This window comes from Maylandia zebra, linkage group LG19, assembly GCF_041146795.1.
Source record: "Maylandia zebra isolate NMK-2024a linkage group LG19, Mzebra_GT3a, whole genome shotgun sequence".
In the NCBI taxonomy this organism is placed as follows: Eukaryota; Metazoa; Chordata; class Actinopteri; order Cichliformes; family Cichlidae; genus Maylandia; species Maylandia zebra.
In genome coordinates, this window is record NC_135185.1 from 22,955,230 (window position 1) to 22,973,482 (window position 18,253).

An 18,253-nucleotide genomic window follows, 5' to 3' on the forward strand; every position below is an offset into this window, starting at 1 on the left:
AAACTGAAGGATTTAAACAATAAAAGTAAAAGTAAAAGAGCAAATGTATTTTGAAAGTGAAAACATAAACTCAGAATACAACATTATAACCACTATGACTCATTCAAATCCCCCTGTTTGTAAAATAATCCAATACAAAGTATTTAACTACAGCTCGTTACTGTAACGCTCGATCTCGCTGTCTATTGGCTGCTGGCAAATGCCGCGGTCGTTACATGTCAACCAACAAATTAAAGCGATTCTCCTTTCACTAGATTTTCAGAGAAAGAGAGAGGGAGTGAGAGAGGTTGAAAGGTAGGTTTCGCGCTGCATCCTGGGTACATAGCTCCACTGTGATGCAGTGAGCCTGTTGTGTTGACTGGACACCAAAGTAAAGTGAAACTGGAGCGGGTCGGCTCCGAGGGGCTCTCCGAGCGAGTTACGATGCGTCTTTCACGGTGTTGAACGGTCGCGGTGAGCCATGAGCCAACTTCGCCGGTCGCCTCGAAGCGGAATTAGCCACTGTTGAGCCCCGAAAACGATTCCTTCTCGGAGGGGGGAAAGCAAAAATGAAGAAGCCGAGCGCCCTGCTCCCCGTTGCCGGCTTGACTGGGAAATGGTAGCGTGCTGTAGGGACCGCACTGGGAAGGATCATGGTCGAGAGGAGCAGCAAATTCTTGTTGATCGTCGTCGGATCCGTGTGTTTTATGCTGATTCTCTATCAGTACGTGGCCCCCGGGGTGATCAATTTCGGCTCCCCGCACGGTTATTTCACGGAAGAAGACGAGGGGGACATCTTCCCCACTCCGGACCCCCACTACGTTAAGAAATACTACTTCCCCGTTAGGGACCTGGAGAGGACGATTGATTTCCAAATTAAAGGGGAGGACGTGATCGTGTTTTTGCACATCCAGAAGACCGGGGGGACTACCTTCGGTAGGCACCTGGTGCAGAATGTCCGTCTGGAGGTCCCCTGCGACTGCAGACCGGGCCAGAAGAAGTGTACCTGCTACCGGCCGAACCGCAAGGAGACCTGGCTGTTCTCTCGGTTCTCCACCGGCTGGAGCTGCGGTTTACACGCAGACTGGACGGAGCTCACCAACTGTGTGCCAGGGGTCCTCAACAAGAAGGAGAACAAGCAGAAATCCCTGAGGTGAGACTGGGAGGTGTTTGGTGTAGTCAGGCTACTGTAGACTATGGAAAAGACACAAAGTGTGGTTTAGGTTCTAATCCCCCAAACTGCGGAGGATTTTGTTTGTCTGAAACTTTAGAGCTCTTCTCCATTGGAGGTACAATAAGGTCACTGAAAGCTCGTAAAAACTTACAGTTGATAAATAAACTTATGTCACTCAGTCAAACTGCCTTTCAGTTCTTAGCAGCTTCTTTCTGTTCATGACATATTTTACCTCATCCCCCTGGAGACATTTTAAAAGGCATAATAGTCACTGGTTTAAAGATCATCTCTCCTCATAAAAATATCAAAAGTCCACCTGGAGCAGGGTTTTTTTTTCTTTTTTAATCGCAGGATTGTTATTGTGATCCCAGAGAAGATAAAGCACAACAGAGGGTAATATAAAGGTGTTATAGTCTCATAAACGAATGTAACAAACGCATGAAAATCCCCACAGCTTCTTCACGGATGTGTTGTTCTCTGCATGGGACAGCATTACCATATAATTTTCATAAAGTCATCTATCTGTAGGTCGAGAATAGATGCTGAGAGGCAAATGTTGATTGACATTTCAACACTACACTGTCACGAAATGCCACAGGAGCTCAGCAGCATCTCTGACAATTGTTGATCGGTGCCAATATCAGGGTGCCCTCCCACTGAATCGTACACTGAGATTTGGCTGAATTTATTTCAGGAGGGCTGTAATACATCCAGGCAACATTTCCGCTCAGTAATAATCCCTCGCTTTGACTGCGAGGTACCCAGACACAATGCGCATCTTATTAAGTTATAACCCATTTCTTCTCCACGCCTTCCCCATTGTTGTTGCCCACATATTGCATCCCTCACCCAGACATATTGACGGCTGTATCAACTTCCATTTCACTGCACCCCTGTGGTTAAAGGGTACGCTTGTTGAATGGGTTATGTGTCTTTGTGTTGTCTGAGCTTGTTCAATATTTTATTTTGGCTATGGATGATCAATAGGACAAAGAGGGATTAGAAATTGTGGAAATTTGTCTGTCTGGCAGCCAGGCGTGGTGGAGATGTCAGGCCGGCTGCTCTGCTTCCCATGGCTGCTCAGACTGGGGGATCAGTGCTGCAGGCTGGGCTGGGCTTGGCTGGTAGAGGGGGAGGGAGATCGGGGGACCCTGCGGGGGTTTGGCTCCGCTCTAATCCGGGTGATTATTACCACTGGGACGCACATACACATACACACACTAGCAGTGGTATTTGCTACTGGCGTCTGTCCTGACTCCTGTGGTTTCCCTGGGGCAGAGGTGATAACGTGTTCGGCCATTCTGCATGGAGGGCTGAGATATCACCGTGGATGCAGGATAAACTGCCTTTCATCACTTTGTGAACAGTTTCTGAGCCCGCGCGCACCTGAAGAGGCCACAGGAAAAGAACGAGACAAGAAGGCAGAGAAGATGAGAGTAAATATGCACGGGTGAGAGCACAGATGACAGACGATCGCTTGGCCCGGGTGTAATCGACTGTCTGAGCACTCGGGGCAGGAAAAACAAGGCACTGCAAGGGTAAAAACGGCCTAAAGGAAACTGTGCCGCTCCAAGCTGTGTACAGCGCAACTTTCACAAAGAAGAGAAGTGAATAACTGCAAAGAAACAAGAAGCGCTCTCTGTTTCTCTCTCTGTCACGGCTCTGTTTGTTCCTTTTTCTCCCTCGTTGCCTCTTTTTCTGGCCTCTGTCCTCATTGTTCGGTCCTCTTGTGGCACTCTTATAATGCTGGGAGCATTTATCTTGAGGGCATTGTCGTGCAAAGGCGAGTTAAAGCGTGAATTTAACGGTGCCAGTGTGGCATTTCTCGGTGTGTCCCCAAACCGCAGCTTTCCGATCAACTGCGTATATTCGTAGTGCGTTTATGTTTGAGGAAGTGGGTTTGAGTGAATCTATGTCTGTGTGAAACGGAAAATGATTATTTAAAACAGACCTATGTAGCAGGAGCAGTTGTTGTGCTGACAGATCCAGCATCCCTCTCTCCGCAGCTGTGCGCTCATACAGCTGTCGAGTGGATTTTACACAAACGTCTCAAATGCTGCAAAAATAAAATGTGAATTAGGACCATTTCCATCAGCTGGATTGAGGCACATAAATACACCACCTGGCTGTCAACGAAAATATATATCTGCAGGAAAACCTGAATAAAGTCCAGACAAACAAACATATTTAAGATTTAATAGTGGACAAGTCACTAAAGATGGCTACCACTACTACTACTGTAAGGGTATGTGAATACATCCCAAACTCATTCAGTTTGGCTTTGCTTGGTATGCTGTGCTCTATATGATATGGATATTTCCTGAGTTTTAATGTAAGCCAAACATCTATTTCATGTCTATGTCTTTATGTTCACACGCCCTTAATGAAAATCGATGAGCTTTCTCCCACAGTGTTTTGGCAGCACACCAGTCCTTTTCATCCGTGTAGCAGGCTACCAGGGTTAGCCTTGCAGTGTTTCCCCGAGGTTAACTGTCTCCAGAAGTGGATGGGAGGGTTGAGGAAGCTTATCGGTGGGGTTGCAGCTGTAATGACATCAGCAGGAGAGCCACCAGGGTCGTGGTCAGGATTGGCTTCTCTACCAGCAGAGCTTCTTGCAGCGTTGTCTCTTGCTACTAGCTTCATGTGGGATGCATATTAAGAAATAATAATGATGACTAGGAGATTTTAGGGCTGACTTTCGGACGCTGGGGTTGTCGTTGGGTTTAAGTGGAGCTAAAGTGTTTTAAAGCTTTTACTCGTCGCTCAGTCACATGGTGAAACAGAGAGCAGAGGAGAGAAATGACAGTAAAACAGAGCAGATGCACACACTGAGCTGGAGTGAAATTAAGACTCATATAATATGTAATTATCATTAATGAAATGTTTCATTCTTACATTGTTTTAATTTTTTGATTATATTTTATCCCATTTTAATTGATTTATGCTTTGATGCAGTGATTCCCAAATTGCGGGCGGGGCCCCCTGGTGGGCCACAAAAGTATTGCATGTGGGGCAAATTACTAATAGAAAATCAGTTTGAGATTACTCAAGTATGTACAGTTCCATATTTATTTAAATTTGTGTATTGATGTCAAACGTTAATTAAAACTGGTAATATGGGTTGGTTAGTCTGTGGTAGTACTCATTACTGCTTTTGTATTGAAGTTTGTGTCAAAGTGGCAGGTGGGTCACTCACTGGGCTCAGCAGTTTGCATATGACTTGGTAGCATTAGCAATTTATAGCCAAGAGCCTGTTTCTGTTTGTTTGTTTTAAATAAAAATTTCAAGGAAACGCATCACAATCACAGATTCCATGGGATTTTCAGGTTTTTAAGTAGGCTGTAGGACTCTTGACTTTGGGAACTTCTTTAACGTGATGATGAAATCAAAGAACTTTGTCTTTGCTTGTTTCGTTCTGCTGATTAAGCATACCAGCAAAAAACCAAAAAATACTTTCAAGCCTTTTGTGAAAGAAGTATCAATATGGTTTTTGTCCAAACAAGTGCATCCATTAATAAAATTCTGCGATATTTGACAGTTGCCTAATTTATTAACTGTTTCTAATTATGTTTATATGGGGGCATGTTGCCCTTTTAATAAGAGCTAGAGAGCATCATAATTACCCTTATGAGATTTCCAAAACATTTGTGGATTTGGGAGCTGTTTTGTATTGATGCTGTAACACTTTCCAAGCCCAGTTGTTATGGCTGGATTAGTTATTGATTGAACAGATGAGTCTGTTGCACCATTTCTTCTGAATATTTCCACTTGAAGAGAGCGTAACAGCAGCTTTAAAAACGCTGAAGAAAGTAGATAAAGTATGGTTTCTTTTTTTTTTCTTTTAAATACAGTGAATCCTAATTTATTTATTTATTTATTTATTTATTTATTTATTTATTTATTTTTTTGAAGAAAATAAAACAGTTGATTGGACATAGTTTGGTGTGGAGATAAATGTGGCAGCTTCAGAGCAAAGCGCATTAAAAGGAGCAAGCAGCGGCGTGATGAATAGTTGGTAATGGGGGAGACAGGTCTGGCTTTGATTGGTGATTAGATGAGATCGATATGAACAGTGGCATTGTGGGAGAAAGTAACTCACTTACTTAGCAGAGCGCCACTGAGAGTGGATTTGTCATCTTCCCACTCCTTATACCAGTTTTAATGTTCCCCACTGATCCCATGGGACACACTATCTCGCGCTCACACACGTCCACTAATAAGTGTGTGAAACAAACAGTCAAATGCAATGCTTAAGATATGGTGCTTCTAATTGGTTAAGGAGGTTCCTATCACTTTACTCAAATTAAAGCACCACTTTCAAATGGGGGAAACCATCTGTCCTCTGGAAGTGTGTGTGTGTGTGTGTGTATATATACACACACATCTCATGACTGTGTGTGCCTGTTTTTCTTTCTTTTTTTAAATCCTGGCATGTCAAAGAGTGTCTTAGTAAGCAAAGTGATGGGGCTAATTTTACTGCCTTAGTCTCAGTCCTCTTTCAAATCGCTCCCTGTTTCTTTCTCCCCCACCTCCTCTTCAGCCCCCCTTGGCTTTTCTCTAGAACACTTTCCCTCCCTCCCTCTCCTTCCATCCTTTCCTCCCTCCTTCCGTCCACATGACGGTGTCACTCTAATCAAACAGCAGGCTTGCTTTCTGCTTGGTGGCTTTATGGCTGGGGGCTCTCTTGCTGTCTCTCTTTCACTTTTCCATCCATCTCGGGCCCGTTGTCTCTCTTTCCTTCCTTTGCCATCGTTCTCTCGCTCTCCCCCCGAGCGTGACTACTGCATTAGAGGAAATGTCTTTTCATGGAAGATTTGCTGCAATTTCCAAAATGGCTGCTTTGCCTAATGGACAACTGCCTTGGTTCTAATGAATGATTACATGTATGAGGGAGGGGAGGGGACGATGGCAGGGGGGGAACAGAAGAAGAGATGGCGGCGATGAAGAGCAATATGAGGAAGAGGATGGAATGAGTGTGGGACAAGAGGAGAGCTGTCAGGGAATGATTGGAAAGATAAAGGATGGAGGGGTGAAAACGTTTAGTTTCATTGCTGGGGAGGGGGCTAGTCAATTAGCACGGTTGTCAAGCACTGGGCATTACTCTTCTTTCAATAGGTCTGTTTCAGATTCACAGCACAAATCACTGCACCCTAAGATGGCTGTGTGTGTGCGTGCGTGCGCGTGCGTGCGTGTGTGTGGCGTGAGAGCGGATGCGTATGCATGTGGTAGCCCAGCATGATGCCAGTGCAACCCAGCATCCAGATTAACTTTGCAGAGGCAGCCACGGCTGATTGGCATATCATATGTGCGTGTGTGTGTGTGTTTGTCTATGCGAGCACATGCACGCGCTCATGTGTAGTCAGGCAGGTCAGTGTTAATCCAATCAGATTAGCTGGGTTTAAGCGCTGCCGGCCAGGAACACCAAAGCCGGTTACGTCCGTTCATCCTGTGGCTGCGGTTATAGTATTCCCGACAAACATTCCCAGATCAGTCCAGCCAGTTATTCCGTTCATGAACTCAAATCCCCTTTTCTTCTCAGGCAAGCCTGCTTATCTTCCTAGAAACCAGGCTCTGATTGGGTTTATCTCTCATGAATAATACCAGTAGCTGCTTTACTTTACCTGATGAATATCATGTTTGTACAGTGGACATGCAGTGATAAGTGTCTGGATGGATGTTTACATTTAGTCGTGGGAACATTAGTAGATTAATGGAGTTTTCAAAGGACACACAATTGATCAATGACAGTTGTTATGACCTGTTTGGTAATTAAGTAAAATATCAAACACTTGCTGTAGGAGGCGACAGGAAGGGCATCCAGTGTAAAAATCCATGCCAAATTAAATATGCAGATCCATCCACTACGGCGACCCCTTAGGAATAAAGCAGAATTTGTGGTTCAGCAGGGATAGCACGTTTGCAGTCCATCTTTCGGCAGACCGATGCATCATCAACTTCCAGAAATGCACAGTTAGAATTTTAGAGGACTGGGCGAAGACCACTCTCTATGCACGTTTGCAGGACCATACCGAAAGAAGCTTTATAGGTTGTATATCTGTACAAGCTGCCACCAGGCCGATAATCCAAAGTTCTTGCTGCTCAACCTGTTTTATTTAAAGTTTTCTTTTTAAAGCTTAAAATGCTTTAGTGTGGATTCGAATAATGAAGCCACCACAGACGTGCCAAAAGCTTCAAATATCAACTCGTTGCTCACAGCCTATTTGAGACTTTGACAGGACAGTGGATAATGTCAGGTGGATCGGTAAACACTGCACTACTAGTTCGTCATTTAGCTTTATCTTGAATTGGGAAAAATGATAATCATTTGTTATCATACAGCAAATAGTTTTGTTTTGGGGATTTTTAAAAGTTAAGTAAAGGTTTTGATTCTTTGTAGTCTGTTTAGTTGAATGCTGTTTCAAGATGTCCTCAAATAAAATGGTTATTTCTCTACTGTTAGAAAAAGTTGAGATGGATTCTGTATCTGTTTTCTCCTTTGGTAACGTAGAATTGACAGGTCTGTGCTTCACTGCTGCTTCGCGTTGACTTCAGGAGTTCAGCTCAGGTTCATTCTCAGGTCATTGCGTCAACGCATAACACAGCCTCAGGATTCAGAGCTGAGACTTTAGCTCAATAGAATATGCCAATACCTCTGTTGGGCCTCATCACTACACACATACGCAGGGTTTTAGTTTGACTCTGTGCCACGGAGACCATCTGCAGACGTTTTGCAGCAAACGAAAGGTTGGCTTTGGTTGATCAGGGATGCAAATGTCTGATTAGAACCAAACTGTTGACGTTGGGCATTACAGAATCGACCTTAAAGTCAACATGAACCGGCACAGAAATCAAACCAGTACAGTGAAGCCGAGTTGAGGCCATTGCACGTAATTGATTGGCCGCAGCTGTTTCACCTCAGTGGATTGTAAGGGCAGGAGAAGTAGAGGGACTGCTAAACATCGTCTCCATTGATGGTATGTGAAAGGTTATCATTACCCTGCCTGCAAGACTTCATTATTGATTGAGTGCTATGGATTAGATAGGTTGGGTTTTTTTTGTCATTGATTGATTGAACTTGAATGACAGTAACATAGAGCAGAGTCTTACCAGACCAGTATGGATGTATGCTGAAGACGGACGACAGACACGCAGACAGAGAGAGCATGAGCGCGGGACAGAAAAGCAGGAGTGATGTGTTTCTTAATCATTACACAGCCCCTACCGCTCTGTGTGTCACTCCTTTTCTTCCACCCTCTGTTGCCGACTGTCAAATGTCAACCCTCGCCACCGCCACCGAAGTGATTCTGCGGCCCTGTGGACAAATAACCGTGCGGTGAATGATTAGCAGACATTTCTATGGCTGTTAATAAGGGGTGTTACGCTGCAGCAGCCTTGCCAACAGGATTACCGCCTATTGATTATCCTAGCCTAGCATTAGTTTTGCTAGCTAAAAGCGACTGGCTGATTAGTGAGCATTTCTATAGTGGTTAATGAGTGGTGCTGCGGAATGCTATGGTATGCTATCCATGAGAATGGGATTACAGTCTATTAATCAGACAAGAGGCTCGCTGGAGTCATTAGCCAGCCCCGCGGCAAAGTCAGCGCATCTGTGGCTTATTTCTGGTTCCTAAATGAGGTTTGGCCTTGTCTCCATTGTCTGGTCTCTCGCTACATATCAACACTGAGTTTCTTGTCTTTCTTTTAACACCCAATGATTCCCTATTCTTTGATCGCACTTCTCATCTTTTGCCCTCCCTCACATCTTCTTTCCTTCCTCAGAGATGGAGAAGGACAGAGAGAGAGAGAGGGAAGGAGACATCCCTAGGGGAAGCCTCTCTCTGCATCCATTAACGGCACTGTCTTTTCACGTCCCTCAATATGACAAGTCCAGACAGGATGTGAACCCGGAGCTGCTCCTCATCTCTCAGTGTGCATTCCCTCTCCTTTATTTGTTAACAAACAAATAAATGCGACCGTTTTCTGCATGCTAGGATTTATGAATAATCTATTCACGAAGCTGATGTGTGTCTGTGGGTGCGTGCTTGCGTGTGTGCGAGCGAGAGATGGCCAAAGGAGGCATGTGAACGGAGAGGCGAGGCTGACAAGCGTGTTAATTGAATTGTGGGAAAAATGCAAATCCTGCACTGCCTCTTTGAGTTAGGGGGAGGAGTTTCAGCTGACTGTGACCGTCTCTGCTCACACACGCCCATGCACACACACACACTGAGCTAACTTTTACCGATCCCCCAAAAAAAACAGTTTTGCCTGCTACTATTTGACGCCTCTTCCCATCATTACCCATCATCCTTCTCAGTTTTTCTGCCCGTCATGCCATCCCAGGACCTCTTTTGTCTCTCTGTGTGTGTGTGTGTGTGTGTGTGTGTGTGTGTGTGTGTGTGTGTGTGTGTGTGTGAGTGTGTGTTCATATGTGTTTGCATGTGAGGGTCCCGCCAGAGTGGGGGGAAAATGAAATTCCTCGTTCTGCTACACTTGGTTTGTGTACTTTGCTTTAGGGCAGAGCTGTAGATCACCAGAGTTGCTCCTTGTTTTGTTTTGGTTGTTTTGAAAGTGCAGTGTGTGTCTGTGTGCGAGTGCATGTCCTCTAACTTCATTGGTGCATGTGTGTGTGCCGTGTGAATGTGTGTCCTGTGGGATCTGTGTTCACAGCACTGTACATTAATTTGATTTGTGAGCCTGCCCGTGACTGCATGTTTGCCTGGTAAACCACAGATGAAATGTGTTGCTTACATTGCTGCCAAGCGTCACTGAAAATGCATATTTCTGATTATCTTCTAATACAAATAATGAGCTTTGAGCTGTGATTTGTTACAATTCCTAAAAGCCAAGGTGTGTTTGTGAACATTTAGGTGCACCTTACCATTATTTCTGCACAATGTCAGCTTCAGATGATGCAGTTTCTTGTTTCTGAGGCCCTCCCAGGGATGTGTCTCCAAAATCACTGCATTTACATGAATAAGATTGACGTTGCATAATAATATCTACATTTTCTAAAGGCTTTAAAAGGCGAAAAAGCTCGACGGTGGTCACTTTAAATATTAACAAGGACAAACCGAACAACAAAAAGTCACTCGCTGCTTTCTTTTCTCCAGTATGAACAGAGCGACAGTTGTGACGTCACATCTGCGCTCGCCTCTGTTCCATTGTTTCCATAACTCGCTGCCGCCTCTCATCCAAACTGGCATCTCCTGACTCGCCCTTGGATTCTTCTGTCGGATTAGTTCTATGTTACAAATGCCACTGGTGACATTGAGTGTTTTTGTCTTAACTCTGGAAACAAGCCCCCGAACTTCTGGTTTCATTTCAGCCCTCTGTGCACCATCTGTAGCTGGGCATAAATAATAAAAACTTCATCGGGCTGCTCGGAGAGATTTAGGTTTTTATTTTGTGCTGAGCAGAATTAAAGGCGAACCGCAGCTGATTACTTGTACCACAAACAGTCGCATGAGGAGCTGTCAGGTGGCAGCTACTAAAAGATGTTTCTTGCACACAAACGCACACAGATTATGCGAGAGGCCTGGTTGAGTTAAGAGTTAAATCCATACGTCTCCTTGTTTGAAAATCAGCACCGACTCTTGTTGATCTGAGCTTTAAATGTAGGGCAGGCCTCTCCTGTAACTGCACTAAAGAGACGAGTGAGAGAGTGTCACTCTGCCAAATAAAGGTCAGCGTTAAAGCTAATCCAGTTATACTATTCTTAGTGCCTCTTCACCTCTTTGTCTCTTGCCACTCTTCCTTCTCCTTCTCTTCTTCATCTCACTTGGCTCTGTGGATCTGGGCTGCAAGTATGTCAGGTTCACCTTTGTTTTCCCCTTCTCTCTTTCGCTCTGTCAAAAAAAACTTCTTCATCCTGCGCGCCACCACCGCTGTCATTCCGAGTCCCCAGCGCGTGTCAGCTTCCTCCAGAGAGAGGAAGTGATGTGTCAGGATGCGCCTTTATCCGCCAGTGATCTGATCTGATGTGAGATTGAGATAAACACAGGAGGAGTATAATGTTCTCTCCCTCTCTCACCCTGGGGAACTGTACGACGGGTTTCTTTTTTCCCCCCACCCTCTGTCTGTGCCTTTTTTCCCTCATGTGCACAGACAGAAAAATCAGGTGGTCTTGGGGTAATTGCCAAGTTACAAAGGGAATTCTAGGGAGTGGGTCTTTCATGTCTGCTAAGCCCGTCAATTCCTTAAAATATCTCCTTTGATACCTTATACTAGAAGTTTAGGACGAAGTCTTGTAACAGTGAGATCACTGGTTTGATCCCCCATGATATGTAATATTTCTTCCGACAGCTTTGTGTTGTTACAGTCTTTAAGTAAGATACTAAACTTCCATCAGCTTCTAGTTTTATACTTTTTGTTAGCCTGTCAAATAAATGCAAAAAAATACTAAATTACTTCAGGAGCTCCTACAGATGCATAGTAGAGTGTTGTGACATTTTTTAGACTAGTACTTGAAAAGGATACAAAGTGTATCAATATTTCAGATTTTCCCCTGGAGTTGTCCTAACAACCACATAGATTGGTTACTTAGGCTTTAATAGGCAGAGAAAATCCAGTCCCACTGAGGCTGCACTGTTTTCAGCAGACAGTCTAGTGTCTTATATTTAAAACTGCTGTATTTATTAGAGTAGATACACATGGAGAGGCAAGGCTAATACCATAACCAACCACTTGAACATTGCATCCTTCCATCTTCTACCAGTTATAAAATCAGGGTCGTGGGGAGAGGATAGGCCAGTACATCCTAAACAGGTCACCAGTCTATGGCAGGGATAACAGAGAAACAGACAACTGTTGAAAATGACATTCACTCCTATGGCCAATTTAGAAATCCCAATTAACCTAACCCCATGCACATGTTTGGACTGTGGGAGGAAGCCAGTATACCCAGAGAGAACCCACTCGAGCACAGGGAGAACATGTGAACTCCATAAAGAAAGGACTCAGCCGACCAGTGTGGATTCCCAGAACCTCCTTCCTGTGAGGCAGCCGTGCTAACCACTGCACCCTGGTGCTGCCCATTGCGGATATTTTTAGATAACTCCCCAACTAAGCCTGAACATCTGTTTCAAAGTTTATTTTCATACTTAGTCAATGGCATCCACTGCTAATACGCTTTCGAGCATTCCACTCCAGTCTCGGCCTAAACCCCGGAAATTTTAGTATGCTGTAGTTATCTCCAAGGTAGTCCTGCTACCTCCTAAAAAAATATTTTATTAGACAACCGAACAGATGACCAAAAAAGGAGCTTTGACGAGTTCAAACGCATGAAAACGCATCACTTAGCAGTGCTTAAGAGGGCTTTGTCATGTCCCGGAAAGTAGAACATAACAGCCCAATTAGAGCTGAGTATGTAAATTAGATGTTTATGAGAGACAAGACTTATCCTGCCTCTTTAAGGCAAACAGTTAATTATGTGCGCTTCCCTTTAATGGAGTCTTCTCCCCATGGTTGAAGGCAAATGGGATCCGAAAGTCCCACCAAATGCTGATAAGACATGCCTTGTTACTACACTGGATATTAAGAGCTCGAGATGTATTGAAATCGTTCAGTCTTTGTTTTTGTGTTTTTCGCTTGTTCTGAAAATTGGACTTGGCTGCACATCCCAGTCTGTAATTACTCGACAAATGAAGCCAAAGTAATAACTATCAAACCGCTTTCCCAATGACTTCTTGTCACTCCGCTGCCGTCTATGAATTTCATATTCTCCTCTAGTGGAAAGCCAGGTAATTTGAGGTGTTAGCTCCAAAGCTTTGAACAAACGTTACCCCACCACCAATGAGCCTTTAAGCACAGAGAAGCTTTCAGAGGTGAGTGTGTCATTGTGAGGCAAGGTGTTCCCAGAAAACGAGTAAAACAAGTGAGATTGTTCTCTTTTATTTAAGCTTTTTTTCCTTTTTCCCTGCTAGAAAAGTAATTTAAACACAGTGTTGACTGAAAGAGGTGGCGAGGCAGAGGGTTTTGGAAAAAAAATGATTCAAATTAAGCAGCTGATACTCAGAAACACTACGCATAAACAAAGACAAATACCGGTTATAGGACTAAAAGGCTATTAATTTGCAGAAGGCAAGATATTAACTGTAATGCAACACTTAAACCACAGAAACAAAATAAAGAGAAGTACCATTAACAGTATTTGAAGAAGAAAAAAAAACACAGGAAAAAAGACCTAGGCAGTAGCCGTTTTCTCTGCTTCTGAGTGTCTATAGCAATAGATGAAAGAGAGTAGAGGTATTAAAGGTGCATGAAACTCCCTGGAGTCCAGAAAGATGTCACTTCATCACAACTTGGACTATTTCCCATTTGCGTGATGCTGGCCTTTTGAGCATCACAATGCAAATAGTCCGAGGCACTCATGCAAAAATGCAGACCGTGCTCTCTCTGCCACACACATGCTCCCTCCGTCCCTTACAGACTTTATGATGTTCACTGTTCCCCCCCCACATGTGCCTTTCCCCCCCCCCCCCCCCCTCCCTCTCTTTTCCTCCCTTCCTTCCCGTTCTCCCCTCGCTCTCTGCCATCTTTTGTCCGGCATCTCTTCACGCTTGACCGGCCTTGCTGTGACTCTTGACTTCAAAGAGCTACTTCATTCATCAGTCACTCATCAGAAAGAGAGGGCCATTCAGCGCTGCGCTAAAAGAGAGGGAGGGGACGAGGAATGAGTGTATAAAAAAGAAAAAAAAAAAAGAGTGTGCTTTGGGGGGGCGGGGGATAAGTGTATGAAAAGAGGGCACGAGAGAGAAAGGGGATCCGCTCTTGACCGCGGGAGACCTTGGGAGTCACAAAAGCAAAAAAAGGGACATGCTCCCACACATCCACACACCCATACAGAGTCCCTGTCAGCACTTAAACAAACTGTCTCACACTTGTTTTCCATCCTGTTGGGTGTGTGCAGATGCCTCGTGCACATTTCCTTCCATCGTTTTCTGTCAATCTCCGTTTTCTCTCTCTGTCTTTTTTTTTTTGTCTTCTCATTCTTCTCATTTGAGCCAGCGGTGCAGAGGGGGCGTCGAGTCCCGTTCCTTCTGTAATCCCCTCACTGCACCTGGGTATTTTTTGTTCTCTTTCAAATCTTTTCTACACGACCGCTCGCCACTATTTCTAAATATGTATTTTCACTCCATTGGTGTTCACTGACATTCTCCCTCTTTTTTCCCATTCCTCTGTATTTTGAGGTGGCTGGCAAGCTAGTTTTCAGGTCAGTGGGAATTGCTATTGCCTCCCCTCTCAGTTGGAGTCTGGCTCACACTCGACTGCATACAAACACACTCGCACACACAGATATGCACACTTATTGTTCATCCTGCTCTTTTTTTCTCTTTTATAACCGGTTTATATGGACATGTGGTTCTGTGCCCTTGTACACACGGTTTCTTAACTTGTAAAGATTTCTTGTAGGTGCGCCAGGTGTCTTTCATCCACCTTCATGTCTTTTCATCATCCCGGCTTTTACTTGCGTTTCTCTCTCAAGTAATAAGTCACAACTGAAAGACTGTGACGCTCTGGGTGCTACGATCTGTTTTTGTGGTTTTTCACTCTGTATGGAGAAGCGATTTCTTTATGACTCACCTTGTTTGTGTGTGGGCATGTACCGTATGTATCTAAACTCTTACCGAAGTTAACCTTTCATGCTCAACAAGCAGGTTTTAATGTTTTTACAAGAGGTAATTATGGTCTTATGTAAGGATGCCAGTGCCTGTTGAAGGACTTTTAAAAGTTTGAAACGGCTTTTTGTTGTATAGAAAGTAAAAGTATATGCATACAGTGAACGGTAATATGTCATTGTCATTTTTATTATTATTTTTTGTGCACCCTGCAATTACTGTGTGCTGAGCGTAAGAGCCTAAAATAATATTTGACTGTTAAGATGTTTTGTTTTGTTTTTTTCATATTTATTTAATTTGATTATTATTTTTTTTTATTGTTAATATATTTTTTCCCATACAGCACAATTTAACTGTTTTTCTAAGGTGTTACGTAGGCACCCCTCACTATCTGGTGCTACTTGAGGCTTCACACTTTTTTCTGATGGGAAATTCAGCGTAAAAGATGGGTGTAGCATCCATTACTGGTTTCTGAAGCGCTGTTTTGAAGCTTCAAGATGTTTCCGTTCATATGTTGGGGTTCTGAAACCAGATCTGAGGAGCGAGGTGTAGCTCTGACGGTCATCCCGGATAATCTTCCTTTCTGAAACTGAGACTGAGTAAAAAAATGGAATAAATGTAATGATAGACTGAACCCATGAACTCGGCAAGGAATTGTATACATAGGTCAAAATAGCATTTTAATTCCTTAAGTCCAGTTAGCTTTTTTTTTTTAAAGTGCAGGTGTGCAATTTTGTTATACATGTACGATGGCAATAAAGGGCTATTCTACTCTTAAACTAATTCTTACACTAATTACACAAACTCCGGTCTTTACTACTTCTTCTTTTTTTTTAGTTCCTGTGGCAGAAACTGTGGCTTTTGCACCAGTAAGCTGAATTCGTTCAACAAATTTTTCACAGTCCATTTTTTTTGTTAAACTGTTAACAGCGCCAAGAACTAGCATGACTCAGCAGTACTTTGGGCTAAATGTAACAATAAAGGCAGTTTTAGTAAAAGGAAGTCATAGTAACCCAGCATGTAACTACTCATTACACAGTCCTGTAGATGCTAACCTGCTGGGAAGGAAACCGCTAGCCACACCATGCTAACTAGCGCGACATTGTATGCAATTTTAAGCATAGTGGAAAGCACCACACATTTTTAACAAAATTGAAATATATTTTAGTTACTAAGGATTAATAGTTTCAAATAGCTGACAATTTGCAGGAACAGTACTTAACCTCAGCCGTTGAGTGTGGGCTTTCTTTTAGACTGAATGGTTAGTCTTGGGGGGGGGGGGTGTTTTGTTTTGTTTTTATAAATCTTGTGTTCATGTCTTGGGTGCACTATTATTGCAAACTGCGTTCTTAATCTATATCATCTTAAATTATGCGTTTGACACGACTCACTCTAAGCAGTGATCCTCTTCCTGTTTCAGCTTGACTGTTTGTTGCTACATTTAGCAACTTTGCAGACATTTAGTAGCATTTTTCTCACGTCAACCAACTGCTGTTCAGCAACGAAGGTCCTTCTACAGTCAATTGTCTCCTTCTGTGCCATTCAGCAAGTTGGAGAGCAGCATGCACTGAGGAGAAGGAAAAAAGAAATTCTGCCTCTTTTGGATCATTTTACTGTCAACGTCTGAAGCCCAACAAACGATAGTCAAGACAGCCCTAAGTGTAACTTATGTTTTTTGTTTATTTTTTTGTACCAAATTTGATTTCCTTCAAAATATTCAAACATCAAAGTCCTCCTCAAATACATTTTACGTTCATTTTATCAAAGCTCAGGATAGGTAGGTAGCTAGGATATTATTTCATAGAAATGAGAGATTTCAGAGTTTTATTATAATTGAATTCACTTCAAATGTAGTTTTCTTAACGCCGAAAAGAGATTTTAATTGCGATTAGAGGCAAAAATGTGAAATTAGTAGATACACAGTGCTGTTCATGCCAAAGCAGCTCTTTCTGGCATTGTTTTAGCTCTGTTTGGTAGAAGTAACGATGCATTGGGCCGTGTTTTTTAATATTTTACCATTCTTGTGTGTAAATAGGGACAAACAAAACATAAATTTGTAGCTTTAAGCAACACAGAAGCCCCGTTAAAGGCATTCAACTAATTAACCGCCTGAACGAGCCTGAGAAGCTTCAGAAATATTGACATGTTGTTTTTGTCGCTGCATTTTAAAAAGTGGGGGAATGAAAGCAAAGAAGAGAAATTGCGCCCGCTGAGAATCCGTCAAAAAATTGGCAGGAGAGCTGACGTGTCCGCAGACCGCAGTGTTTGGATTTTAAAGTCAAATACCGTGTCCGTGTGCAGTCTTCATGAGCTGAACTTCACTCTAGCAGACGCACACACAAGCTGCTGGGCGCAGCTCTGCACCAACGGCCACAAAAAGCCCGGAGAGAGCAGGTGTAGAGACGAACATGAGTCACAGGTCTTAATAAAGCAGAAAAGGTGCAGAATAGTTAATGAAACACCTAGTCATTTTCCCCTTTTTGTTACTCTCGCTGCCACAGTGATAAAATGTGTGTTTCTGCTTTTGTGTCCATATATAAAAATATATCTGTATTTTTAAGTATTCATCTATATAAGTCTGCGTGTAAATTATGTACACAAACTCTGGCCCTATGGGGCTAGTCGGGCAAGTTCTTGTAAGCCTGGTGGCTGAGAAACAGACCTGCCAGGACATGCCGGCACACATGCACACTCCTGCTAAAACATTAAAACACCCATAGGAGAAAATGGATATGAAGGGAGAAAGAAGCTTAATAAAAGCGCCACGATGAAGGAAATTGGAGGGGTGGGATAATTGTGTTTGAGCAGGCAAACAGAAAGAAAAGCCTGGGAGAGATGATGGAGGTTTTTCTTTAAAAAAATAAATAAATAAAAAGTAAAAGAAACAGAAATCAAGAAGGTGAGGTGAAACTATCTCGTTGCCCCTCCTAACATGATGGAATGTTAATCAGTGTAAAGAGGTCAGCCCTTGCGGCGTTTTGTGCGTCTGTGTGAGAGAGTGTGACGAGGTGAAAAGGTCAGAAATGGGTGTACTGGCTCTTTGGAGCCTCATCTTAAAGTCCTTGAAGTGAACGACTTTACACAGGGGTCCGTTACGACTTTCTTCACAACACAGTCGCAGTCACAAATTGTAGATAAACACCCGATGATGATCCATCAGTTTTGACAGATTTAGAAAAGTGGCCTCAGATATCTGTCGACTGTGTTTTTGTCTATTAAATATTAAAAATCTATCGCACTTACCGTCTTTTCAGCTTCTCTTCCTTCACTCTCTGTTTTGTAAGTGCAGCCGTCAGCCTTTATGAGCAGCTTTTACCTGCCTGCTTTTGTTTTTTTTCATTCCCAGAAAGGGAATTATGCTGCCAGTGCATTAGATCTACAGGTTGGACCCACAGGATTGTAGATCATTAAACAGCCACAGAGCCATAATGTGTCGTCCACAGTAAAGATTTAAAACATGTTGTGCATTTCCTCTTATTAAAGA

General features: G+C 43.2%; 1 protein-coding gene across 1 annotated transcript in view; it reads left to right on the forward strand.

Moving 5' to 3' along the window:
• Positions 1-287: 287 nt before the first annotated feature.
• hs6st1a (heparan sulfate 6-O-sulfotransferase 1a) overlaps positions 288-18,253 on the forward strand; it is a 59,265-nt gene continuing 41,299 nt past the window's right edge. The window contains exon 1 of the mRNA XM_012922188.2: positions 288-1,132. Coding sequence (XP_012777642.1) covers positions 633-1,132 — 500 coding nt within the window. The 5' untranslated portion in view covers positions 288-632. The remainder of the gene's footprint in view (positions 1,133-18,253) is intronic.